Consider the following 24,011-nt stretch of genomic DNA (forward strand, 5'->3'; position numbering starts at 1 on the left):
TCACAGTCAGTCTTAGCGTCTAAAAATTCATCTACAGAGTAGAAAGCCTTACTTTTTAACCATTTTGTAATTACAGCATTAAATTTCTTGTTAGGCAGCAACCTCACAATCTCTGGCAGTTTATTGAAGAACAACAGTTGTTGGTATTTATGGCTCTTAAAGTACTTGTGCAGTCTAATATTAGGTTTAACGAGATTACCTCTATTTCTTGTGTCATGATCATGAACTGATAACTGTTGATTAAAGTTTCTAAGTTCGATTTTACAAAAAAAAGATTGCTGTGGATGTAAATACAAGCAAGGGTCATTATATTAGTGAGCCTGAGAATCAATTTCAAATACCTTCCCGCAGCTGTCGTGAGCTAGGAAATGTAAGTTTTTGATAATTTTAATTTTTTTATTAAATTAAGATGGTCATTTGTTAGATGGGAAAAACTTTGCCTATACAGAAATAATATTAAACTAATTGCATAAACCATGTCTTAAATATCCTTCCTGTGGGGGAGCTACCAACCACATGTTTTGGTTTTTTAGGGTGAAAACATAATGGGGCGGCGAGGCTAGAGTGTAGCGGAAAGCATAGCTAAGCGGGTTTAAGATCATCTCCACTCCGAAATTCTACCCCGATTTCTTTACCTCGAGGGTTTGGTCGAGGGTCGAGCCTCAGTAGTCAAACCGACTATAAAATGTAGTTTTATATCGTCAGTTCGTGAACATCGTCCTGTTTGGGAAAAGGAATAATTTTATTACAATTCATGAAATGATATTGTGTAATTATTCTTGTCAAAAGGTACAGTTTTCTCATAAAGTGACATATTTAATATACAATTGATCCTTTAAAGAGTTTTTTTTTTACTTTTTTATACAACGATTAGAAGTTTCTAAAAAACATATCTAATTGTTATTATTTTAAATATGTACAGTAGGCAGTTGTTCAATGAATGGCCGCTTTGCTGGGTTTTCCATTTTCACCATTCATTCATTTACAAAATCAGTAAATTTGACCCTCATGATAGATGAATCAGTTTTAAAGTACATTCAAAAGTACTGTACTTCAGCCTCTTGACTCGCTACCGTCGCTGCTCCACTATGTGCATGTGCAGCTCTGCTACCATCAGGGGTAAAAAAACTCTTAGCTTCGCTCTCCGCTACAATCTAGCCTCACCACTCCACTATGTTTTCACCCTTAGGAAGTCAAACTGCACCGCTGAATATAATTGTGGGCAGTGTAAGACTACGTGGGTTTTCAAGATGATTAGTGGTTAAAAGTTTCAGTAACAATTTTTTTTTTTCTTACTAAGTTATGCCCTATTTTGTTCTTACAGTGATTCAGTTAATCTGTTATGGCACCCTCTAGTGAGATTTTTCAGTTTTTTTCTCTTGACAAGTATACTTATTAATTAGCCTAGTAGATACTACTGTTTCGGTTGTAGCCTATTATGGGTGTTAAGGCTGTGTTAGGATGACTGACTGCAGCTTGTTCCCCACAATCTATCCATTTTTTAATATAACTAAATATTGTTATAGTAATTTATCTTTTTCAATAATTTGTTTTTAATTGTGATCTTGTTAATGTTAAATATTACTACATGTTATATTTGACAAAACAAACTACGAATCAGTCAAATTTAAAAACTTTAAATCCACATTTTAAATTCTTAATCATTATTTATCTCTTGTTATTATGGATGAATATTGTTGATATAGGCCTGCACGAGTAGGCCTATAACACAAGAAAAATAAAGACTGCCTAAATGCCCCCAGATTTAGGCTGGCAAAGAACGTTAAGTGTAATCCACAAGACCGCAGCATTTAGATCCACGCTGTACCGAGCATATAAGATCCCACTTAGCCAAGCCAATAGGAAGAAAGAACTGGACCCCATTAAGAAGATCGCACAAGTTAATGGATTTCGAACCAAGACAATAGAGGACATCGCAAGAAAGACGAGGAAAAAAATCAATAGCCAAAATAAACTACACAGCAGAACAACATTAGAAGATATAAAAGAGGAAAACACCAGATATGTCACATTTAGCTACACGGTGACCAGGGGCGTCGTCTTGGGGGGGGTAGGGGGGGGAGCCTCCCCCCCCTAGAATCTGGGAAAGAGAAAAGTTGGGAATTTCCTTGCCACGAGTTGGGACAGTTGGGAAGTCAGATACAAGAAAAATATATTTTTAAAGTAAACAAAATTTAAATATATTTGCAAAAATCCATCGAAGATAAAAATTTCTTTGACTTGGGCAAATAAACTTGACGGTTCTTTGATTTCATTAAACTTTGATTAAACAAGGCTAAACCAAAAGCGAAACACGCCTTAATTTAACTCTTTCAATGCGGTTGTCATGTTTACTCTTGAAAATTCCGAAATCAATAATCAATTAGCGGTATAGCTTGTTGGAATTTTGTTTACGAGAAATTTTGTTCCTTATTGGACATATGTTGGCTACCTTGATCCTGTCCTGTGTTGATGATTCTGAATGATTCGTCTGCGAGTTTGAATTTTGAAAGTGCAAGCAATGTAGCTCTTCTGTTCAAAACTATTAAACTTATGTTGTTTGTTAGTGTTTACAAGAAATTCAAAAATATTGTTCACGTCAGTCACATGAAATATATTTTATACCTTTTTTTGTGGTATTTGGAGCAGGCTAACTGACCGGAATACTTGGTAATAAGCAGATTAAAATAACATTAAAGATAGGGTTTGTGTGTCGGTATTACCTCTAAAACTCTTATTTTTTAATAACCTAAATGGAGTTTTATTCTCTGAATATATTTAAAAAAATCGACACAAGTTATTTATCATTCTTATTAAGGATTTACAAAAATGAATCAACTAATCACTCTTAAACAGATCTACGTGGACCAAACATAACCTAAAATTTGATGTTTGACTTTCACTCTTAAGTTTGATTTTTGTCTAAGTTCTAGTTTGATGAAGATGAATGTTAACATTTTTATTGTATGTATAAGTTTATTATCAACCAAGTTGAACATTTTTATTTTATACGAGTATTATTTTAGGTTTATTCTTTTCTAGACTAGAATAATGTTATTCACAACACTGATATTAATATTTCATCATTACAAACTTGTTTAGGCCTACCCTAGTTGTAAGTTTTATGAAAGTTATAATGTTGATCTTAACTTCTAAAAGTATTTTAATTTCATTATTTTGTAATGAATTTTTTTTCTATACTAATTTGTATACCTACTCTGAGGCCTATTTTATATCCCTAAAATTTTACACTGCTACGTCTGCTACCACAATGGTTTGTAAAGTTTTTTGGATTTGAAACATTACTTGTTCAAGCTTTTTAAGTCATAAAATTTCATTATGAATTGGTAGAAGTTTTAGAAATTGAGTAATTTTGTATGGTATGTAAATTAGCTATGTTTTGTTAATGCAAGTTTATAAATACTGAATTGAATATTACTGCAGGGTATTATAATAATTTGTAGATTTTTAAAAATAGTCAGTACGACGGTAATTGATTTCTAAAAAAAAAAAATAGTTGGGAAATCTATGTTAAGCAGTTGGGAAATTTGAGGCTTCTCCCCCCCCTGGAATTTAACCAAGCAACGCCACTGACGGTGACTACAACACAAAGGACTGCTAACAGATTCAAGAAATACAGAGTTTCAATAGCCTACAGGACTCAGAACACCATGAGTAAAATACTGCATCCAAAAATATAAGATTGTAACAAATTCGACGCTTCGGGCATCTATAAAATCAATTGTAACGATTGTGATAACTTCTACATTGGATAGACTGTGAACTTTATCAACCGCTTCAAAAACCACATATCTGCATGGAGGAACAACAAACCGGAAAGATCAAATGTCACAAAACACCTGTTACAAAATGGACACTCAATAGGAAAAATGGAGGATAATCTATGTGTTTTGAAGAATTGTAAGAAAGGATATGTAATGAATGCTTGGGAAGAATTGTATATTTATAAGGGAAAATGTAAAAATAGGAATAAGCTGATTAATGAACAAGTAAATTTTGCCTCCCGTTGTAGGGCCTACTTATAAAAATGAACTGACCTGTGCTTCCAGTAGCCAATAGGATATAAGCAGGGACGTCATTCAAGATTCTTGTCATTCGCCTATTGGGTCTGATTGGAGTGTCCAATCGAAATCGATCACCACTTACTATCTTTTTAGCAAATTTCCCATATAGGGAACTTAGCGAATTTCCCATATAGGCCTAGGGAATAAGCTATTCCGTAGTATAGTCCAGGACCTGACTAGGGTTCTGTGTGCATGTCGTGTATAGAGATTTTTGCTTTTGCATTTCAATATAGGTGTCTTAGGAAGTGTTTTCCACTCGGGTGTCAAGTTCGTACCTGGTACGTTTTCGAGCTATGACGTCATCAAGATGGCGGCTCGGCAATTTTTAAATTCGTATATTTCGCAAACCGTTTAACGGATCGGGATGATTCTTTTTTTGTTTGAAAGATATTTTTACAAACTATCTTTTTTGTATTTACACATTTGTTGTAAACTTAAATATTCACCGCACAATATTGAAAAACGTCGTTTTTATTGTTATTATATTTATTGTTTTGCTTATAACTTCTTAACCGCTGATAAAATCAAATACCACCCGTTGTAAAAGTTGTAGATAATTCTATACCCTTTCCAATGATACCAAACAATATGTGATTAGACCTAAAATTAAAGCAAAGAGATTGAATAAACCGTAAAAAAACACTGAAAGTGGTGTACGGTCCGGGAAATATTAGTCCTGGACATGACTAGGGTTCTGTGTGCATGTCGTGTATAGAGAATTTTGCTTTTGGATTTCAATATAGGTGTCTTAGGAAGTGTTTTCCACTCGGGTGTCAAGTCCGCGCCTGTTTCGTTTTCCAGCTATGACGTCATCAAAATGGCGGCTAGGGCAATTTTTAAATGCGTATAGTTCGCATACCGTTTAACGGATCGGGATGATTCTTTTTTTGTTTGAAAGATAATTTTTAAGCCTATCTTTTCTGTATTTACACTTTTGCTGTCAACTTAATATTTATCTCACTATATTAAAAAACGTGGTTTTTAATATCATTGTTTTTGAATTTTTCCTCATAACTTGTTAAACGCTTATAGAATGAAATAACTACCCATTACAAAAGTTGTAGATAATTTTATGCCCTTTCCAACGATACCAAACAATTAATGTTTGAAACTAAAATTAAAGCCAAGAGATTAAATAAACCGTTAACAAACACTTAACAAGGTAGAAAGTCCGGAAAATATTGCGGCTAGAACAATTCTTTAAATGCGTATATTTCGCATACTGGTTAACGAACCGGGATGATTCTTTTTTTGTTTGTAAGATATTTTTCAAGCCTATCTTTTTTGTATTTACACTTTTGTTGTTAACCTACTATTCATCCCACAATATTAATAAATGTACATTTAATTGTTATTTTTATTTTACTTTTGCTTATAACTTTTTGACAAATAGTAGGTTAACAACAAAGGTGTAAATACAATAAAGATAGGCTTGAAAAATATCTTACAAACAAAAAAAGAATCATCCCGGTTCGTTAACCAGTATGCGAAATATACGCATTTAAAGAATTGTTCTAGCCACAATATTTTCCGGACTTTCTACCTTGTTAAGTGTTTGTTAACGGTTTATTTAATCTCTTGGCTTTAATTTTAGTTTCAAACATTAATTGTTTGGTATCGTTGGAAAGGGCATAAAATTATCTACAACTTTTGTAATGGGTAGTTATTTCATTCTATAAGCGTTTAACAAGTTATGAGGAAAAATTCAAAAACAATGATATTAAAAACCACGTTTTTTAATATAGTGAGATAAATATTAAGTTGACAGCAAAAGTGTAAATACAAAAAAGATAGGCTTAAAAATTATCTTTCAAACAAAAAAAGAATCATCCCGATCCGTTAAACGGTATGCGAACTATACGCATTTAAAAATTGCCCTAGCCGCCATTTTGATGACGTCATAACTGGAAAACGAAACAGGCGCGGACTTGACACCCGAGTGGAAAACACTTCCTAAGACACCTATATTGAAATCCAAAAGCAAAATTCCCTATACACGACATGCACACAGAACCCTAGTCATGTCCAGGACTAATATTTCCCGGACCGTACACCACTTTCAGTGTTTTTTTTACGGTTTATTCAATCTCTTTGCTTTAATTTTAGGTCTAATCACATATTGTTTGGTATCATTGGAAAGGGTATAGAATTATCTACAACTTTTACAACGGGTGGTATTTGATTTTATCAGCGGTTAAGAAGTTATAAGCAAAACAATAAATATAATAACAATAAAAACGACGTTTTTCAATATTGTGCGGTGAATATTTAAGTTTACAACAAATGTGTAAATACAAAAAAGATAGTTTGTAAAAATATCTTTCAAACAAAAAAAGAAATATCCCGATCCGTTAAACGGTTTGCGAAATATACGAATTTAAAAATTGCCGAGCCGCCATCTTGATGACGTCATAGCTCGAAAACGTACCAGGTACGAACTTGACACCCGAGTGGAAAGCACTTCCTAAGACACCTATATTGAAATGCAAAAGCAAAAATCTCTATACACGACATGCACACAGAACCCTAGTCAGGTCCTGGACTAGTACTCATGGTAAGACCTGGGTCCGGGACCAATTTACTTTTTCGTTTTGAGGTCCCTAGAGGACAAAAACACCATCCGTTCAAATTCATATATTTATATATGTATTCATATTAATGAGCAAAATAATAAAAACCTGAGTACCCTGAAATTCATTTTTTATTTAAACTGATACGTATTTCGGCACTAAGGCCATGATCACAGTATGAGCTATATAAAAGTATGTAAACAAATCATGATTTGTTTTAATGATTTGTTTCAAATTATGATTTGTTTACATACTTTTATATTGCTCATACTGTGATCATGGCCTTAGTGCCGAAATACGTATCAGTTTAAATAAAAAATGAATTTCAGGGTACTCTGTTTTTTATTATTTTGCTCATTAATTGAAAAAGAAGCCCTAAAAAGTGAACAGAACTATCAAAAAATGTATTTATATCTATGTGTCGGTTAGCGCGATAACTCCCAAATTTGGTACAAACGTGTAAACCTACATTTATTCTAACGAGTTTGCGAACCAGCATGATTGGACTAGATGGGAACGGGGGTTTATAAGGGTTTTAGGGGGTAAAAATAGGTTTTTCCCATTTATGACCCTAAAAAAAACAAAATTTCACAATTTCTTTCCAAACCATTTTGTAGAGCTTAAAAAATAATAATTTAAACTTGGCAAATATAATTATTTTGTACTAAGCTATTAATATTTTACTACAAAATACACTTGATTAAACTCCTTGTAGCAGCAAACCTAGGTACTCGTTAGACCTATACTCCGCGCCAAAGCTGGTGGCGGCTGAGGGATTAGGACCGCCAGGTAGGACTACATAGTTCGGACCTGCTCACCGACCTGGCGGTCCTAATCCCTCAGCCGCCACCAGCTTTGGAGCGGAGTATAATGTTATTTAAATAGATTTACCTAGAATTGAAAATCAATTCAGACAAAATAGAAATTCGCTTAGTCGGCAGGTTTGCTGCAGCGGGGGTATTTTTTGTCTGCTTTCCTTTCACTAACTTAAAGACGGCAAATGGTAATTGATTACAAATAGCTACCCTAACTTAAGTTAGGGATGTTGGAGTCCTGAAATATTTTGAGAAATGTTTATTTTTGTTATGTTACAACGTAAAAGACGTTTGGAAAAATTTAGGTATATAAAGACAGAAAGCATGCAACAATTAATTGTTATCATTATGAGATGGGGACGCCATCTAGATACATATTTAAACCCAAATAGCCTATGTGTGAAGATGTTGTGAGATGATCTGTGTAGCTTTGTTACTGACTTAGATTATACCTAGATGATTCATCAGCCAGGATTATTTATTTAAAGCCCAATGACCAGGGACAACTGGGTCCAGTTTCGAAGTGTCAAAAAGCTACTGACCTTTATCAGGATCGAATCGGCGACCTTTTTAGTAAACCTGTCCTACCGAAAAAGAAGGTCTCGATTGAAGCATCTTCCAGCTAGGCTAAGTTATGACCTGGATGATAGTGTACAACCCTGCTTCTTTATTTATAGGTAAGTTTCAAACATCAATTCAGGAAAATGTTAACCAACATCAAGCTGTGCCCTTTCCTCTATTACTTACCAAGTCATATAGGCTAATATAACTAATGTTTCATTGCCGGTAATTATTTAGTACTAGCTGGCCCGACACACGTCGTCCTGTCCTAATGTGGTTTTATGTCAAATGCTCGTTCATTTTCAAGAGAGCTCGTTCGCATGGCTCAATCTCGACCTGGTTGAAGTTCGTTCGCTACGCTTACTCACATTTAGTTTGGAGCGTTAACGTTTGTTATCCAACATTATATTTTTTTAAATTGCTTTGTTCGGCAAGCATAATGTGCAAAATAATTATTTATCAATAACTAGCTGTACCCACGGGCTTTGCCCCGTTTAACTTCATAAGTATTCGCATGGCTCAATCACGTCCCGGTTGAAGTTCGTTCGCTGCGCTCCCTTGTTTTCAGGTTAGCTCGTTCGCTACGCTAACTCGCCTCCAGGTTGATGTTCGTTCGCTACGCTCACTCACCTCTTGATTGCAAATTAGCTGTTGTCATAAATTTTAAAAAGTCATCCCTTTTATTGTTTATAATACTTTGATAAAGGTTTTTATGTTTTAATATTTAACATTGGAGAATTTAAACGTTGTTAAGTGCACAGGTGTGCTGCGATTGGGGTTTAATACATTTGGACTTATTCAAAAGTAAAATAGTTTTCTGTGCTGCACTCTGTAGAAACACTGTGGCACTATTTCAAATCATGACTAATGCTAATACAGAATGTTGTAATTATTCAAACCTACAAAACAGTTGGTAAAAGTAAACATCTGCTTTTAAATTATATTTATTTGTAAACATTGTAGATCAAAAAGTCTGACATTGGCCCACTTAAAACCCTCTGGGGCAGAGCCCTTTTGATAGATCTGCACCAAACTTCACTCGAACCATCCATGAAAGATGCTTAATAATGCCTGAAAGTTTCATTACAATCTGTCGAGCGGTTTCGGAGTCCATAAAGGACACACAAACAAACAAACGTACATTGTACTTTATAGCTTAGGCCTCCAAATGAATTTTTAATTTTGATGCCTAACTTTATAGTTTTTTACCTCTTGAATCCAAATATAGGCTACCGTTATTTTTTGCCACTGATAAATATGTCTCAAGATATCGCCGTAAAAATAAAGAACATTAAACTTAGGCCTACAATCAAATAATTGAAAATAGAGCACAGAAGGACACTAGTCCAGGTCTTATGAATAGAAAAAGGCCTACGCTGTTAAGACAGCATCAGGATAGGGTAACAATAATTAGGCTACCAGTTAGACTAAAAGAATTAATTGACTATCGTCTAAGTAATGCTAGGCGACTGCATTCATAGACAGCATAGCTTACAAAATCCGACAATAGCTGAAAAAAATATAAAGGTAGTAAGTAAGTGAGTTTAATGTGAAGCTAAGTGTTTGCCCTTAAATCTAAATATATAGGCTACAATCCAATGTATGTTTGTATGTATGTAGGTATGTTTGTTTGTTTGTTTGTCCTTTATGGACTCCGAAACCGCTCGACAGATTGTAATGAAACATTCAGGCATTATTAAGCATTATTCAAGGATGGTTTGTGTATGAAGTTTGGTGCAGATCCGTCAAAAAGGGCTCCGCCCCATTAAGCTCTGGAGTTTCCCACGTTAACCTTATGAGTAGGCCTACTCATATTTAAATGGAATTAAAAAATCTTAACAGCTGGTTCAGTTAAGCAATTTTATTCTGTGATGTTCAATAGCTTAAAAAGTTAATAAGTTTACCAACAGGGTGCAGCACGATTTTTTTTTAATATATGACAACAGCCAATTTGCAACCAAAAGGTGAGTGAGCGTAGCGAACAAACTTCAACCTGGAGGCGAGTTAGCGTAGCGAACGAGCTAACCTGAAGGTAAGTGAGCGCAGCGAACGAGCTCCAACCTAATAAAGGTGAGTGAGCGTAGCGAACGAACTTCAACCAGGATCTTGAAAATGAACAAGCATTTGACATAAAACCACATTAAGACAGGACGACATCTGTCGGGCCAGCTAGTTACTAATAAAAAGGGAACTAATAACCAACACACAGCCTAGTTCCTAGGTTACTGAATAGGACTTGACTATCACAGTTTGCCCTATTAAATAATGCAAATCATCACTTTAATTACGTGCAACCAATAAAATGTAATGGAATCTCTGGTTTATTAGAATAATCTGTATAAAATTGAAGGAACAGCATTCGCAGATACGAAAACTGTTCTTGTCCTAGTCTACAAGTTCCCTGGAGCGAGTTAATGAGTTGTGCATTTTGGGTGTAAATTTGCATAGCATGTGGTTGGGCATTTGATTTTATTTTAACGCTTACAAAATATAATCACTATACAGCAATTTACGTAAGATTGCAAACCCAAAATTAAGTAAAAACTCCAAAATACTTACATGCAGACAATGTAGCTACCTCACCCAACACCCAGCTGATATCACGAGACTTGTCAGCTGACACTTGACACTACGCGTGACAAATACAAACACCAAACTATGTACACTTAATAAAAACATTTTTATCGCCCACTAAAAAAATGTTGTTACAATACGACCTTCAAATTGATTAAAGACATTTTATCAACTTTTTAATTAGTTGGTAAAGAGGGGTTTTCATAGAATTACAATTATTTCATCGACAAGTAAATGGCTTAAGTGCTTACTTGACTACTAAATCAACCGATTAGATACGAACAAAGAGGAAAACCCCTTTCGTTTATGGGTACATTTATATAAACGTACTCATATTTATACATAAAACTACAGATTAATTGAATACCTTTGATTTTAAGACGTAATGTAGAACAATACAGTAGTGCATCAGACAGTTCTCAAACACTACGAAGAATTTTACCATCAATAATACACATTCTTGTATAAAATAATTTAATTAATTTTATAATTTAATTAATTAATTGTTTAAAATTTAAATACTTCTGAGTATTTTTCCCAAAGCAAACATTAAACACTCACATTAGCCATTTGATTATTATTATTTAATTACTGATTATAAATTATTATTAGTTTGTTTCAATAAGGTTGGTTTCAACTATTTTGATCTGCTTGCTCTAAAAGAACATACGTTAAGTTTACATAATCTGTGTTACGTAACTCACATTATAATTAAGATCATTATCTAAAACTTCGTGTTAGTTACACGGCCAGGCGGCCGTTAAAGGAATACCTGGAAATACCTGGAAGCAGCTAATGGTATTTGTATATTTACTTAAGCTTGGTTACTGGACTATGACAATATTGACTCCACTTATAATGTATAGATTTTTAATTCATATTGTTTCAGTTTTTCATTCTGTATGTTTTTTCTTCAATATTTTAATAAATTTATGTTCATAAATTTAAATCAATAAAGTGCGAATAATTAATAAACTGATGTCACCTGTCTGCCATGTTATCTTATGGGACGTCTGTCACGAAACAACGGCCACTTGCGACGTTGCCAATTCTATCAGGCCGCGGCCTGTAGTTAAAGGTGGCCGTGGTTAGTTAATTACCGTAAAAAAATATGGCTGAATCACGGCCACCTTTAACTCCGCGGCCTGGTTAGACTGGTCTCCCTATGAATCTCTGACGAAGCTATTTGAAATAATTATTTTAAACTCTTAATTAAGTGTAACGTTGTTGGCCAAACTGAGCTATTTCATTACGATAGATACGATTGAAAATGCCAATAATTTTCGTGTGTATAACAATGGAGTTTGGTATCAACATTTCGCCATATAAAAATACTATGGTTATTAAAAAACTGTATTCCGAATTGCTGCCGATCTACCTTGAGTAATGGAGCCCCACTGCCACACAGTCATTTTTGCAGATGACTCTGCTGTTCTCTTGACCAGCAGGGAGCATCCTGAGTGTCTGGATGTCGACAACTTCATCGCAATCAATCAAGCTATGGATTACTGCGCAAATAACGACTTTAGTCTTCAACGAGAGTAAAACTCAGCAACTAACTCTTCTTTGGGAAATTCAAAGATGCCGTTTCAAGTCCTCCAACTATCCAAGTGACGGACACCACCAAACATCTTGGACTCATTCTAGATAACGACCTTCGTTGGAATACCCACATCAATTCCCTTTGCCAGCGGCTCAGCTCATCGCTATTTGCGTTGAGACGTCTCCACAAAGTAACCTCTCTAGCCACAACACGTGTAGCATACCATGCACTTTTTGAGACGCTTTTCAGGTATGGAATAGTGCTTTGGGGGAACTCTTCCAAGCAGAATATGTCCATTGTCCAGCCGTGTCCTGAAATTGCAAAAGCGTGCCGTGAGAATTCTTGGTGGCCTCCAGCAAGATGATAGCTGCAGGGATGTCTTCAGAATGCTGAAAATTCCAGCTATAATCGCCATATACATCTCTGAGGTCGTCAATTTTGTCCTCAACCAATTAAGGCACTCCTAGAAATGCAAATATACACTTGCATTACACAAGGAACGCTGCAATGCGAAGAAGCCATCTTACGCAGGAGCCAGGCTCTACAATCTTCTTCCATTTACCATTTACCATCCGAAGTCCTTGCCACTATCCAAGGAAAGGGGAGTCGTCATCTTCTTCATCTCTTCAAATTTCTTCACTCCTTATCTGTAGAGTGATTGTTGTTTTGTGTAATTGTGTGTTAGGCAATGTGAGTTCTTAGATGTTGAAAGGTGTGTTCTTCGATGAATTCAGTAATGGTGTAATATGGTCTGTCAAGTAGGTATTGTTTTAATCTATTGGCAAATTTTCTGTTGTTGTTTAAGGATTTGAGGTGATCTGGAAGTAGGTTGAAGAAACGTGACCCTGTATGTAGTGGGGTGTTACTAGATTTTTTAAGACGGTGTTGCGGTAGGTCAATGTCGGATCTATGTCTGGTGAAGTGAGTATGTTGATTTTGGCGGAGAAGTGGTGAGGAGTTTTTTGCTAGGATAACTGTTTCGAGGATGTAGGTTGAGATTATGGTGAGGATATGGTGTTTTTGGAAATGTGGCTTGCAGTGTTCCTGGGGGTTCTCTAGTCTCAGTATTGATCTTAAAGCCTCTTTCTGTAAGACAAGAATTTTGTTGATGTTGGCTGCTGATGCTGCTCCCCATGCGGTGATTCCGTATCTTATGTGTGATGCAAAGATTGAGTGATAAGCTATGAAAGCAGTTTCTTCATTTGTCAGTGTTCTTATTCTTCTTATGACATGTAGTGAGGAATTTAACTTTTTACATAGAAATTCGATATGTTCTTGCCAATTCAGGTGATTGTCTAAAATGATTCCAAGAAATTTTGTGGAGTTAGCTGTTAGTACTTCCAGATCTTTCCAATTATTGTCGTTTTCCTGTCTTATTTTGTTTGATAGAGTGAAGTTTATGTGTGTTGTTTTATTTTTGTTAATCTTGAGGTCTATTGATTGACAGATTGATGTTGCCTTTTCCAGGGTTGAATTTACTATTGTGTTTTTGTTGAGAAGATTTATGTGGGGGATTAAGATTGTTGTGTCATCTGCAAATTATATACACCTTTGTTGATCTTCAAGTTGTTCTGGGAAACTGTTGATGTAAAGTAGGAAGAGAAGAGGCCCAAGTATTGAGCCTTGGGGAACTCCTTTTGAGGACTGTTTTAAGGAAGAACTTGTCTTTAGTATTGCATTGTTCTTTATTTGTTCGACTACAACAAATTGAAATCTGTCAGTTAGGTAGTGTTTGATCCAGTCTAATGCCTTGTCCTTTATATTAAAGTAGGTCATTTTTTTAAGTAATATTTCCCAATTAATAGTGTCGAAGGCCTTTTGCATATCAAGAAATAGGCCTGAGGCAGATTTTTTGTCTTCCCATATTTTTGTAATTTCATGACAAAGTTGACTAATAGCGGTGTTGGTGCTTCTACCTTTCCTAAACCCATGCTGTTGTTCTGCAATTAAGTTGTAGGTTTCAAGGTGGTGGACTAGTTGATTGTAGACAATGCGTTCCAGGAGTTTATTGTTGGTTGGTTGCTTATAGGCCTGTAGTTTCCAGGGTCGTGTGCGTCACCTATCCGACAACAATCAAGACAAGACCGGCACTGCAAAGACATTGAAAAACAAACTACTTACGATAATCCCATCTACAACATGGAAGAGTTCTAAACCCTCTGTGAAAAAGACTGATGAAATATATTTTTTTTTACCATTTATGTATATTTTCAGATTTGTTTTTATTGTTGACAGCATTTCTAAGCTCTACGCGTATGTAATAAAGATTCTCTCTCTATCTCTCTATACAAACACAGATTAAACATAAGTTACTCAATAATAATCCAAGATATACCACTTTTCTTTGTATGACTTTGCTTGATATTTTATAAGTTGGCTAGACTAGTAAATCCTGAAAAGAAAAGGATAAAAATGGTTTCTGTCTCCGATCCGATCCAAACTCTGAAATGTGAATCATGTTTGATGAATTTCAATTACAAATTTAAATTGTATATCAGACTGGGATTATTCGAAACCTGATATTTATCAAAAATTAAACCGAAACACCATATTTTGTAGTTAGATTTCAATTTCCTGAAGATATGACCAGGTAAGCTTTGCCTTTTTTCAATATTCCAAATCGAGGTTATGTTTATTTGTAACTAGTGTTGATATGATTTTCGTTTAAATTTATAATTCCTAAATCTAAGTCCATAGCTAAACGTTTGAATCTTTGCCTTAGTGTGTATTGGAGCAATCCCTGAAAGGAGTTTTCTAGATATTTCCTTTTAGAAAATGTCCTTACTCAGGTGACAACCTAAGTATAGCCTAGGCCAAATAGCAGCAGGATAGTTTGGCCTAAGCCTATCCTGTTTTAATGTTACAAAATTTCGAGCCATCTCCTTTGTCACATAAGTTATGGCCCTTTTGTTTCTACCACAGGTTATCAAGTAAAGTAAAACAGCATTTAATAGGTAACTCACCCATATTTGAGTTAGGGCCGGTAGGCCTACCAACATAAGTTATCCTTATCAGATGACACTCCCACACGTGTAAGTTTAACTGTAGGCCTACTTGGGCTTATTGTCCTGCTTTAACGTAACGCCACAATAAATTTTGAGCCTATTTCCTCCACAGAGGTAGGTAGTTAAAGCTGGCCTTGGTTTCACACAAGTCTCGTCTAGAAGTTAGAGCTACCGTACTCTATACTCTTTTTAAAGGTCTGTGAGATTTTATTGATGTCTAAATGACTGGTCTGGTAGTAGAATCAAGCTGTCTGTGAATCAAGTCTGTCCAGTAGATGGTGATAATGATTCGCAATTCCGAGATTTTCTGGTTTTGGAATGGTTGTGTTTACAATAAAATCCATTTTTGAAACGTCCTGTTTCAGATGAATTGATTTGAAAAAATCCATTTTTAAATTCAAATTTAGGGTTGCCACTGGCCATTGTGAAAACCTTGAAAATCTTGAATTATGCATGAGTTCTTGTGACCATGAAAAAAGGCATGGATTATACATGAATTTCTCTAACGGACCATGAGTTTTCAAAATCCCGAATGTTATTCTACCAATACCATTAAGTTTACCAAATAAAAAAAAAATTTCACATATTTAAAAAATGAATATGAAGAGAGAATACTGCCTGGAGATCATTTTTAACAACTTTCATGATTAGAAAAAGTTGCATAATTCATTCTAAGTAATTAGAGGTCAGTTGAGTCTTCCGACTGCATATGGTTTGGAAAATCATTAGTATGCTTAACCCAGCTTATCTATTATGGAGTATGGGAATTTAAATCCCAAAAACAGAAGTCTTAGATCTTGCATGGGATCGAAACTAAATGTGCAATTTCATGGAATTTTGGACTCTGACGCCTCCATTTTTAGCCTTGTGTATAAAACCAATCATCGTATAAAATTAGATCATCCAGAATAATACAGGATTTTTCTTAACATTCATGCAGGTGAATAAAAGGGAATTTCTGCCGGGTGAGCAGTATTTTTGTTTTATTGTTGTGGAAACACAGAATAAATAAATAAATAAATAAAAAGGCCTTTATTTACAAGCGAGTTTCATATACATGATTTTCAAACTTACTCAAGTCAAACTAAAACTAAACTAACCTAATATATACAGAAATTTAATATACAAAAAACTACAAAGAAAAACATTTACAATTTACATTTGTTTTTATACATTGCGGCCCTGAATGAGCCATACGATTTGGAGCTCTTTATGTCCTGAGGGAGGCCATTATACAACTGCGGGCCAAAATAAGAAAATGACTTTCTTCCAACCTCAAGCCTCACTTTAGAATCTGACTTAATATTTTTTTTAATTCTTCTCCAGTATTTCATAGCATTTGTAATAAGTTAGCTTGACCTGTTTTTTTCACTTTGTTTTAATAAATGTATATATAGATGAATCACTCTAAATTATTTTTATATCTCATATAAACTATGACAGGTTATTCGATTCTAAAAAACAAAGAAACTGCCTTTTACACATTTCTGGATAGGCTATGTACATTTCTGGAATCAGCAAAACTCATATTTGTGTTAAAATTATACAAGCACATTGACCATGAATTATTTAAACTAGGTAGACCAATAAAACCCATAAATTCTGCATGAACTTTTTCATCGCACTGCGGGTGGCAACTGGCAACCCTGTTCTATTGTAAACAACAACATGTAAGTCGCCTAGTCATTTAATCGAATGCTATTGTAACTTCCACAAGTTCCAGGATTGAATTATTTACATGTCTTCAGTAGACAGCCCTAAGCCTCTTGCTTATGAAAAAGTATGTACGCCCTTAAATGATCTTTAGCTGGCATAGGCTAATTCATAATGTTCATTGGTTCCTCTGGTACCACAATTTGTGATACCTAATTTACTTATGTTATCAGATGTATAGGAACAATGAACGGATGTAGGCCTATTCAAAACAACTGTTGTTTTCATTGGCTGCCAGTTCTTTGCAATATCTCATTCACCTAACGCCCAATATCCTCGTTTATCATTCACTTCTTTTATCCACTTAGGTCCAAATACAGCCTACTGTTAGAGGTGGTAGTAACCCTTTTATCATGAACTGGTAGGGTTTATACAGTTTTTGTGTCAGTGATTTTTGGAAATTCCTTTTAACCGCAAAATCATGTCCAACCAATAATTTTAACTCTTATGTATTTGAACTTTTATATTCATATTATATTCATATATATTATATTCATATATATTATATTCATATATATTATATTCATATATATTATATTCATATAAAACAAGCTTAAAACATTCACATGGCTATTACTTTGTATAAACATGATATAGATCTAGTCTTAAAAGAGTGTAGAACGATAGTTATTCTTAAAACATTTCTTACTTTGAGAATTGTCTGATATCATCAGCATAAGGATTGAACATAAATATTTAATACCTAGGCTTACTTTTTTTAGTAGGCCTACCTAAGTGAATTTTTAAAATCATAATCTCTGTTTTAGGTCTAAAATTGAGCTGGGTGACGTAACACAGCACAACATAAAACAACTCAAACGTCTAAATACAGTTGTATTTCCTGTGTCATATAATGAAAAGTTCTATAAAGATGTCCTGGAAGTGGGAGAACTTGCTAAACTAGGTGAGTTTTGTATCAAAGATATTTAATACGCTAAGCAGATTTTGTTAACAGGACTTTTCTCACATTTTTATTGAGAAGATTTTGTATCTCTACCATTCCTAGACTGTGTGCAGCTAATCAAGACTACTTGGGTTTTGTTGTAGCTTACTACAATGACATTGTTGTGGGAGCTGTGTGCTGTCGCATTGACACTTCCGATCACGCTCGCAGACTGTACATAATGACCCTTGGATGTTTATCACCCTACCGAAGACTAGGTATAGGAACAATGATGGTTCAACATGTCCTTAACTATGTGGAGAAAGATGGCAACTACGACAACATTTATCTGTAAGTGGTGAACATAGAGTATATCTTGAGTTTAAATTTGGTCTAATATTGAGAAAATGCAAAAAGAATGGGTGAAAATTTGAATTACAATCCATGTGAAGAGATCAGAAATGTAAAGTTTATATTTAGCCTTTAGTATATACGTAAGCTGTAAATTTTGCGGTAAAATCTGGAAAATAGGTAGGTCTATGTGCAAATTGGGTTTCTTGAGTTCTCCAAAACTTCTCTAGCAGTAACATGAAAAAATCGTCCATTCATGGATGGTTTCTTTAGATTTAAGATGAATCCCAGAATATCTGATGACAGCAGATAAATTGTGAATTTTTTCACTGCCCAAACTTTTAGTAATAATTATTCTGAAATTTGTATTCCTAACTTCAAGGGGAGTGGGGGGAAAGCCCCAGGGGGATTTTTTGGGACTTTTGGAAAAATGTATACATCTAGTTGTATACTAACGATTGGTATATAATCTTGCCTGTTGCTAATTTCTTCCCACACAAAACCTTTATTGACTGAGCTACATGGCGACTTGAGATATTTGAGAATTTGTGGATAAAGAGAAACCTAAGAAGATAAGGTAAAAAAAAAACAACATTCTTTTAAAAAGAATGTAAATCCTAACATTAATGTTGCCCTTGGCCTTGGGTCCTGGTAAGGCAATCTTAGGGGGTTTTCAAAATTGCTGTTTCTGTTGTAAACTAAATTATTTGGTAGGCCTATTACTGTTTAAGTCTACTGAACCTTTTTTATTGTTACTGAGCTTTGTGTTCTTTTTTTTGTACTAATAATGTTGGGTTTTGTAAGCAAGTGCTGAGTTTTATTCCTCAGCTACATCACCCAAAGTAACGGTGGGTAAACCTCCAGGCAGCTGGGTTATTACTGTTACAGCTGTTTAAACACAGTATTGCAGTGTTTTTTATTGGTTTATAATCTTTGTACTTTCTCCCCCTAAACAGTAGACTCCCTCTTATACGGACTCCTCGGGACCGAGGCCAGTCCGGATAACGGTTTTTCCGGTTAAACTGACGTCCCCAAAATCTCGTTAAAACGGACCGTTTAAATGCATACTCTATGCAGTATTTGACTTAAATTAGGAGAGCATTGTATTTAGACACGTAATCACTAGTCTCAAATCTTTCTCCCGAGAACAGTCGTTTCAGTACCGCCCACTTCCTGCCAATCTAGTCTGGTTAAACCGATGTGCTGATAAAAATTATCCGGATAAAGAGATGTCACTTCTACCGAGGTCAAACCGATGTCCGGTTGAAAGGTGTCCGGATAAGAGGGAGTCTACTGTATAGGCCTACATAGTATCTAACAAAAAACCACTAAGTGGTAACACTTCCCCCGCCAAGTCAGCAACCCAAAAAAGACAATAAATCACCACTTTTCCGCCAAGTAAAACAATGTAATGTATGTAAGTTTGGCAACTTGGCGGCAGACTTTTGCTTGTTTTTTTCATTAAAGTTACGTTGGTGGATAATTTCACAAATCAACTTCTCTAATTAATTAGTCCAACTAAGTATAATAATTTCGAGGTAATCAGTAAATATAAAACCATCACTATTATGATTTTATGAAATGTGACACAAATAAGGTCAAATTTTGTAAAATAAGCTCTCATCTAGCAATGTACTATTGGGAGAGATACTTGCTCAATGAAACTAATTTTATGGTATTTTTTAAAGTGATCAAGCAAAAGTCTGCCGCCAAGTGGCCAAACTTACATACATTACATTGTTTTACTTGGCGGAAAAGTGGTGATTTATTGTCTTTTTTGGGTTGCTGACTTGGCGGGGGAAGTGTTACCACTTAGTGGTTTTTTGTTAGATTGTATTTATTTTTGTAGAAAATTAACAGTTAAAATAAAAATCCTCTTTTCTCTTATAAATAGACCAGGGCACAACTACACATAAAATGCATTGGTGTTACATAAGTGTTCCGATAATTAAACCCGTATATCTAAAGACTAGTGTAAATTGAGCCCTTATTAGAGAAGTAAAAATGTAATCAAACAGATTAGGTTTGTTAGAAATAGCATAAGGCAAAACAAATATTGAAAAACTCATTTTTATCCTAAATTTACATATCACTTTTTACATTCACTTTTTTGCTTGTTTAACATACGTAGACGGATTTTCCCGATTGTTTTATTTGTTTTAGTGTATCAAAACATAAAACTAACCTTATTTAGTTAAATAAATTTTGGCAATATTATGAAGAAACAATGTTAAAACTAACCTTAGTACTAGTACTAAGTTTCAAGTTCCTAGGTTTCATATGTTTTGATAAGTAGTATTAAACTGTTAAAAATGACGAGCTGCTGTACCAGTGTACCATCGGTACACTGCATTTTTCAATGGAAAGTATCGAGGAATATCACTGCTCTAAGTAATTTTATATAGTAAGTAGCTCAAATCATTCGGTATACCTGAAAAAAATACTTTATAAAAGTTTTAAAATAATTTTTCAGCTGATCCTATGAATTTCTCTAACATTTTAAATTAATTGAGATTTAATCGCAGCTGATCCTTCTTTTGTTTTGATTTTAATCCCATGTTATTTAAATGGGCCAAAATCGTACTTTGAGGGCTTGCCAAGTGTTTATGGGTCAACGCACCGACTTGTGACCCTCAAAAGGCACATCTACACGCTAAGGGCTTTCAAACAACATAAAAAACATTAAAATTGAGCCAGTGGTTTGGGCTGTAGGTCCGTCAACATTTAAGGAGAAGAAGGAGAACACGGAAAATTTGTGAATTTTCAAACTAGTTTTTCTTGGCTCAAACACAACCTTTTTTTAAATTCTTTTTTTTATTTTGCCAAGAATGATTGCCCCTATCCAGTGGATGAACAATTATTTTAATAGCTTTTGTTTCTTCAGAGCTATAGACGAGTAAAAAAGCCACTTTGTCACGTCATGTATATATACACTGCAGCAGCTGTGTACCGCTGGGGGACTTGGCGGGGCGGAACGCTGCCGCGTTCCTTAATATGGAGAAAGTATTGTTTTCGTAAAAACTTTCGAGATTGAGTTTTCTTTCAGTGGATATATCCGTTTTGGGCCCCCCTGAACCCAAAAAAAGTGGTTTTCGAAATAATGTCTGTGTGTATTTGTTTGTGGATGTGTAAACAGAGCTACAAATCACACCTGTTGTCCAATTTTGATGAAATTTGGTATGTAGAAACTAATGCATGATATCTCCAGGCGTTTTTTTCCATTTTTCAAAATTTTGATTTTTAATAGTAATTAAGTAATAGTAATTAATAGTATTCAAGATATCAAAATGAAATTTGGTATTCATAATAATTAGAATAGCAAAAGGAACACAAAAAAAAAACTCATTAGAATCTGAGAACATGGGTGTCATTTTCTTTTTTTGCTGGATGATTTGAAATGGATTGACCCTTTCCAGAAAAATAAAATAACGGAAAATATGATTTTCTCAAAAACGGCTCGAACGATTTAAATAAAAATTAATTATGCAAAATGGTACAAATCCCATTTATGTAAAAATTATGGTTCAAAAGTTATTATTACTTTATATTATTCTCCCCTTAAAATAACAAAAAGTTGGATTTTAGGAAAAAAGCCTGTTTGGTTAAAATTAATGTGTTATGGTCCTTATAATTCTAAACAAAAAAATTGTAACCTAGCACTCATTGCTGTAACAATAATTACGGTTCAAAAGTTATTGCAACTTTTGTGATTTTCCCCATAAAATATTATAGTTACTCCCACCTTTTACCCATGATATAGGTTGTTGACAAGCTAATGGGAGAAAGTATGTGTCAGATTGCTGATACCGTTTATTTATACCATGTTGGATTAACCGTGGTTTTCTCTATCCGTGGTCTCCTTCCCCATATTACCACGACTAATAGAGGTTCTACTTTACAATACAGTAGCCTGTGCTTTTTTATTGTGTTGTAACGAGGTCCAACCTCGATCTATAGTGACTGATGCTATTTGTGAACAAACCGCCCTTTAAAGAAATCCTAAATAGCTAACAAATATTTAGTTTGGTCCCTTGAGATTTGTTATACCGAGGTTAGACTATTATTTTTATTCATGCCTCAGGGACGTACGTTTTCCTTAGTTTCTGATTAGATAATAAATCACAAGGTCTCAGTTTAGTCTATTATTGCTGTATAATTTTTTCACACTTATCTTCTATTGTATTTTTGATGAACAACAATGTTTTAGACACGTTCAAGTAAACAACACTGGGGCGATTGAATTTTACAAGAAATTTGGATTTGAAATTCATGAAACAAAGAAACACTACTACAAGCGTATTGAACCTGCGGATGCACATGTTCTCCAGAAGACTCTTAGACCAACCTTGACCAACGGAGAAGTAAACCATGTATCGGAAAAGTGATATTAGATATAACACCATCATCATTCATACTTAAGTTCAGTTATAAATTTGTTTTTGTAATTGTTGACATTTTCAATAATACAGATAAGGAATTTTCATTGATTTGAGTCATGTTTCTTTTTGTCTTTTTAAATATAAAAAGTAAGTCTTTTATCACGAATCCAGTTTAGAAATTAAATTGAGGTAAGAATCAGACTCCTCAAATAGTTAGAAACGCATGCTTTGTAAAATTGCATTTCCATGATTGGTGTGTTAATTTGTTATCATTTTAACTATTTCAGTTTACAGTACATTAACTATTTGTATATTTTGTTTTCTCGTTTCTATAAATATAACTGATTTATATAATTTTTGGAATTTTCGTTCTATTATGTCTTTTTTTAATGGCCTTAAACTTACTGCTAGGATGATTCAACTAAATCCTGATCAATATACTTCTGTATTTCTGTTAGTTCTTACTTTTTTGATGATTTTTTAGGATTGTTATTCCAATTGTTGTTAATTTTACAAACCAAGTTACATTGCCGATCAGGTTCACGTTGATACCACTTTAGGTTTTGTAATTTCATGATTTAGTAAATAAATTGTTTGTTCATTTTTATAAAACTTATTTAATTTTCCCCATTGCTAGTATTGAAAACAAAATAGTTAACTAATAGGCCTACCTATCACTACAATAATAGAGCTTCAAAAGTGATTTTTTGTAATACAAGCTCAAGTATAATGATGTAGGTGACACCAAAGTCAGAAAATGAGCAAGGTTTGACATGTATAAATTTGGTCTGTTTGATGAACTACAGTTTACTCCCTCTTATCTGGACTCCTTGGGACCGAGGCCAGTCCGGATAACGGGTTTTCCTATTAAACTGACGTCCCCAAAAACTCGGCTTCAGTAAGTATTTCATTTTAACCAAGTCAGTAAATGTTTGCAGCAAACTTATTGACTGTTTACAATTAACATATGACTCTCACTTTTCATTTTTAACAACAGCTGGAGTTTCATAACAATTTTTGTTTCCCATGTTAATCTTTTGGGGAAATACGAAACTTTAAAGGGCCCCAGGCCCTCACTCTCTAATTACTTCCATTGAAAGAAAGTTTCCTGTACAACTTCACGTTATCCTTTCCAATGACACCAAATACATATCAATCGGTTCAGTAGTTTTGGAGGAGCATTTGTCACAAAAAACCTGCTTGCGTATTAAATAAGCACTAGTGGTCGAAAATTTGACCAAAAACATGTAATGTGCACGTATTGACTATTGGATACTGAAGTAGACGTTCCATCTATATAGAACAGATGTCGCCTTTTTTTTATTAAAAACATGTAGTTGTGTGATCCAGTCACCAAATGCGAGTCAAATGTTTTTTCTACCTAATTTTTTGTTACTGGCAAAGTAGATGGGTCATAACAGTTGCTATAGCTCATAATAAGTCATTTCATAAGTTTGACTTGGTAAAAAAACATCATCTATTCGACAGAAATTAGTCATTTTAGACCAGCGCAATCTATTGGTGGCTCACAT

The 24,011-nt window shown here is 34.4% G+C and overlaps 2 protein-coding genes across 2 annotated transcripts in view; one reads left to right on the forward strand and one right to left on the reverse strand.

Annotated features, from left to right (window-relative positions):
• LOC128985332 (V-type proton ATPase catalytic subunit A) overlaps positions 1 to 10,677 on the reverse strand; it is a 31,151-nt gene extending 20,474 nt beyond the window's left edge. The window contains exon 1 of the mRNA XM_054404748.1: positions 10,591 to 10,677. The gene's annotated coding sequence lies outside the window, so the exon portion shown is untranslated. The remainder of the gene's footprint in view (positions 1 to 10,590) is intronic.
• A 3,886-nt stretch (positions 10,678 to 14,563) lies between these two features.
• On the forward strand, positions 14,564 to 23,091 carry LOC128986203 (probable N-acetyltransferase san). Its single transcript, XM_054406415.1, has 4 exons — positions 14,564 to 14,738; positions 17,634 to 17,770; positions 17,914 to 18,100; positions 22,308 to 23,091. Exons 1-4 carry the CDS (start codon positions 14,731 to 14,733, stop codon positions 22,483 to 22,485), a joined length of 510 nt encoding a protein of 169 aa, XP_054262390.1. The 5' UTR covers positions 14,564 to 14,730; the 3' UTR covers positions 22,486 to 23,091.
• Positions 23,092 to 24,011: the final 920 nt, after the last annotated feature.

Source organism: Macrosteles quadrilineatus, unplaced genomic scaffold (genome assembly GCF_028750875.1).
Source record: "Macrosteles quadrilineatus isolate MER2022 unplaced genomic scaffold, UCM_ALF_1.0 Scaffold_2__2_contigs__length_208266976, whole genome shotgun sequence".
NCBI lineage: Eukaryota > Metazoa > Arthropoda > Insecta > Hemiptera > Cicadellidae > Macrosteles > Macrosteles quadrilineatus.

Coding starts and splice junctions, on each gene's coding strand:
- LOC128986203 (XM_054406415.1), top strand. Junction 17,771..17,913: donor GGGAGAACTTGCTAAACTAG/GTGAGTTTTGTA, acceptor GTTTTGTTGTAG/CTTACTACAATGACATTGTT. Junction 18,101..22,307: donor AACTACGACAACATTTATCT/GTAAGTGGTGAA, acceptor ACAATGTTTTAG/ACACGTTCAAGTAAACAACA.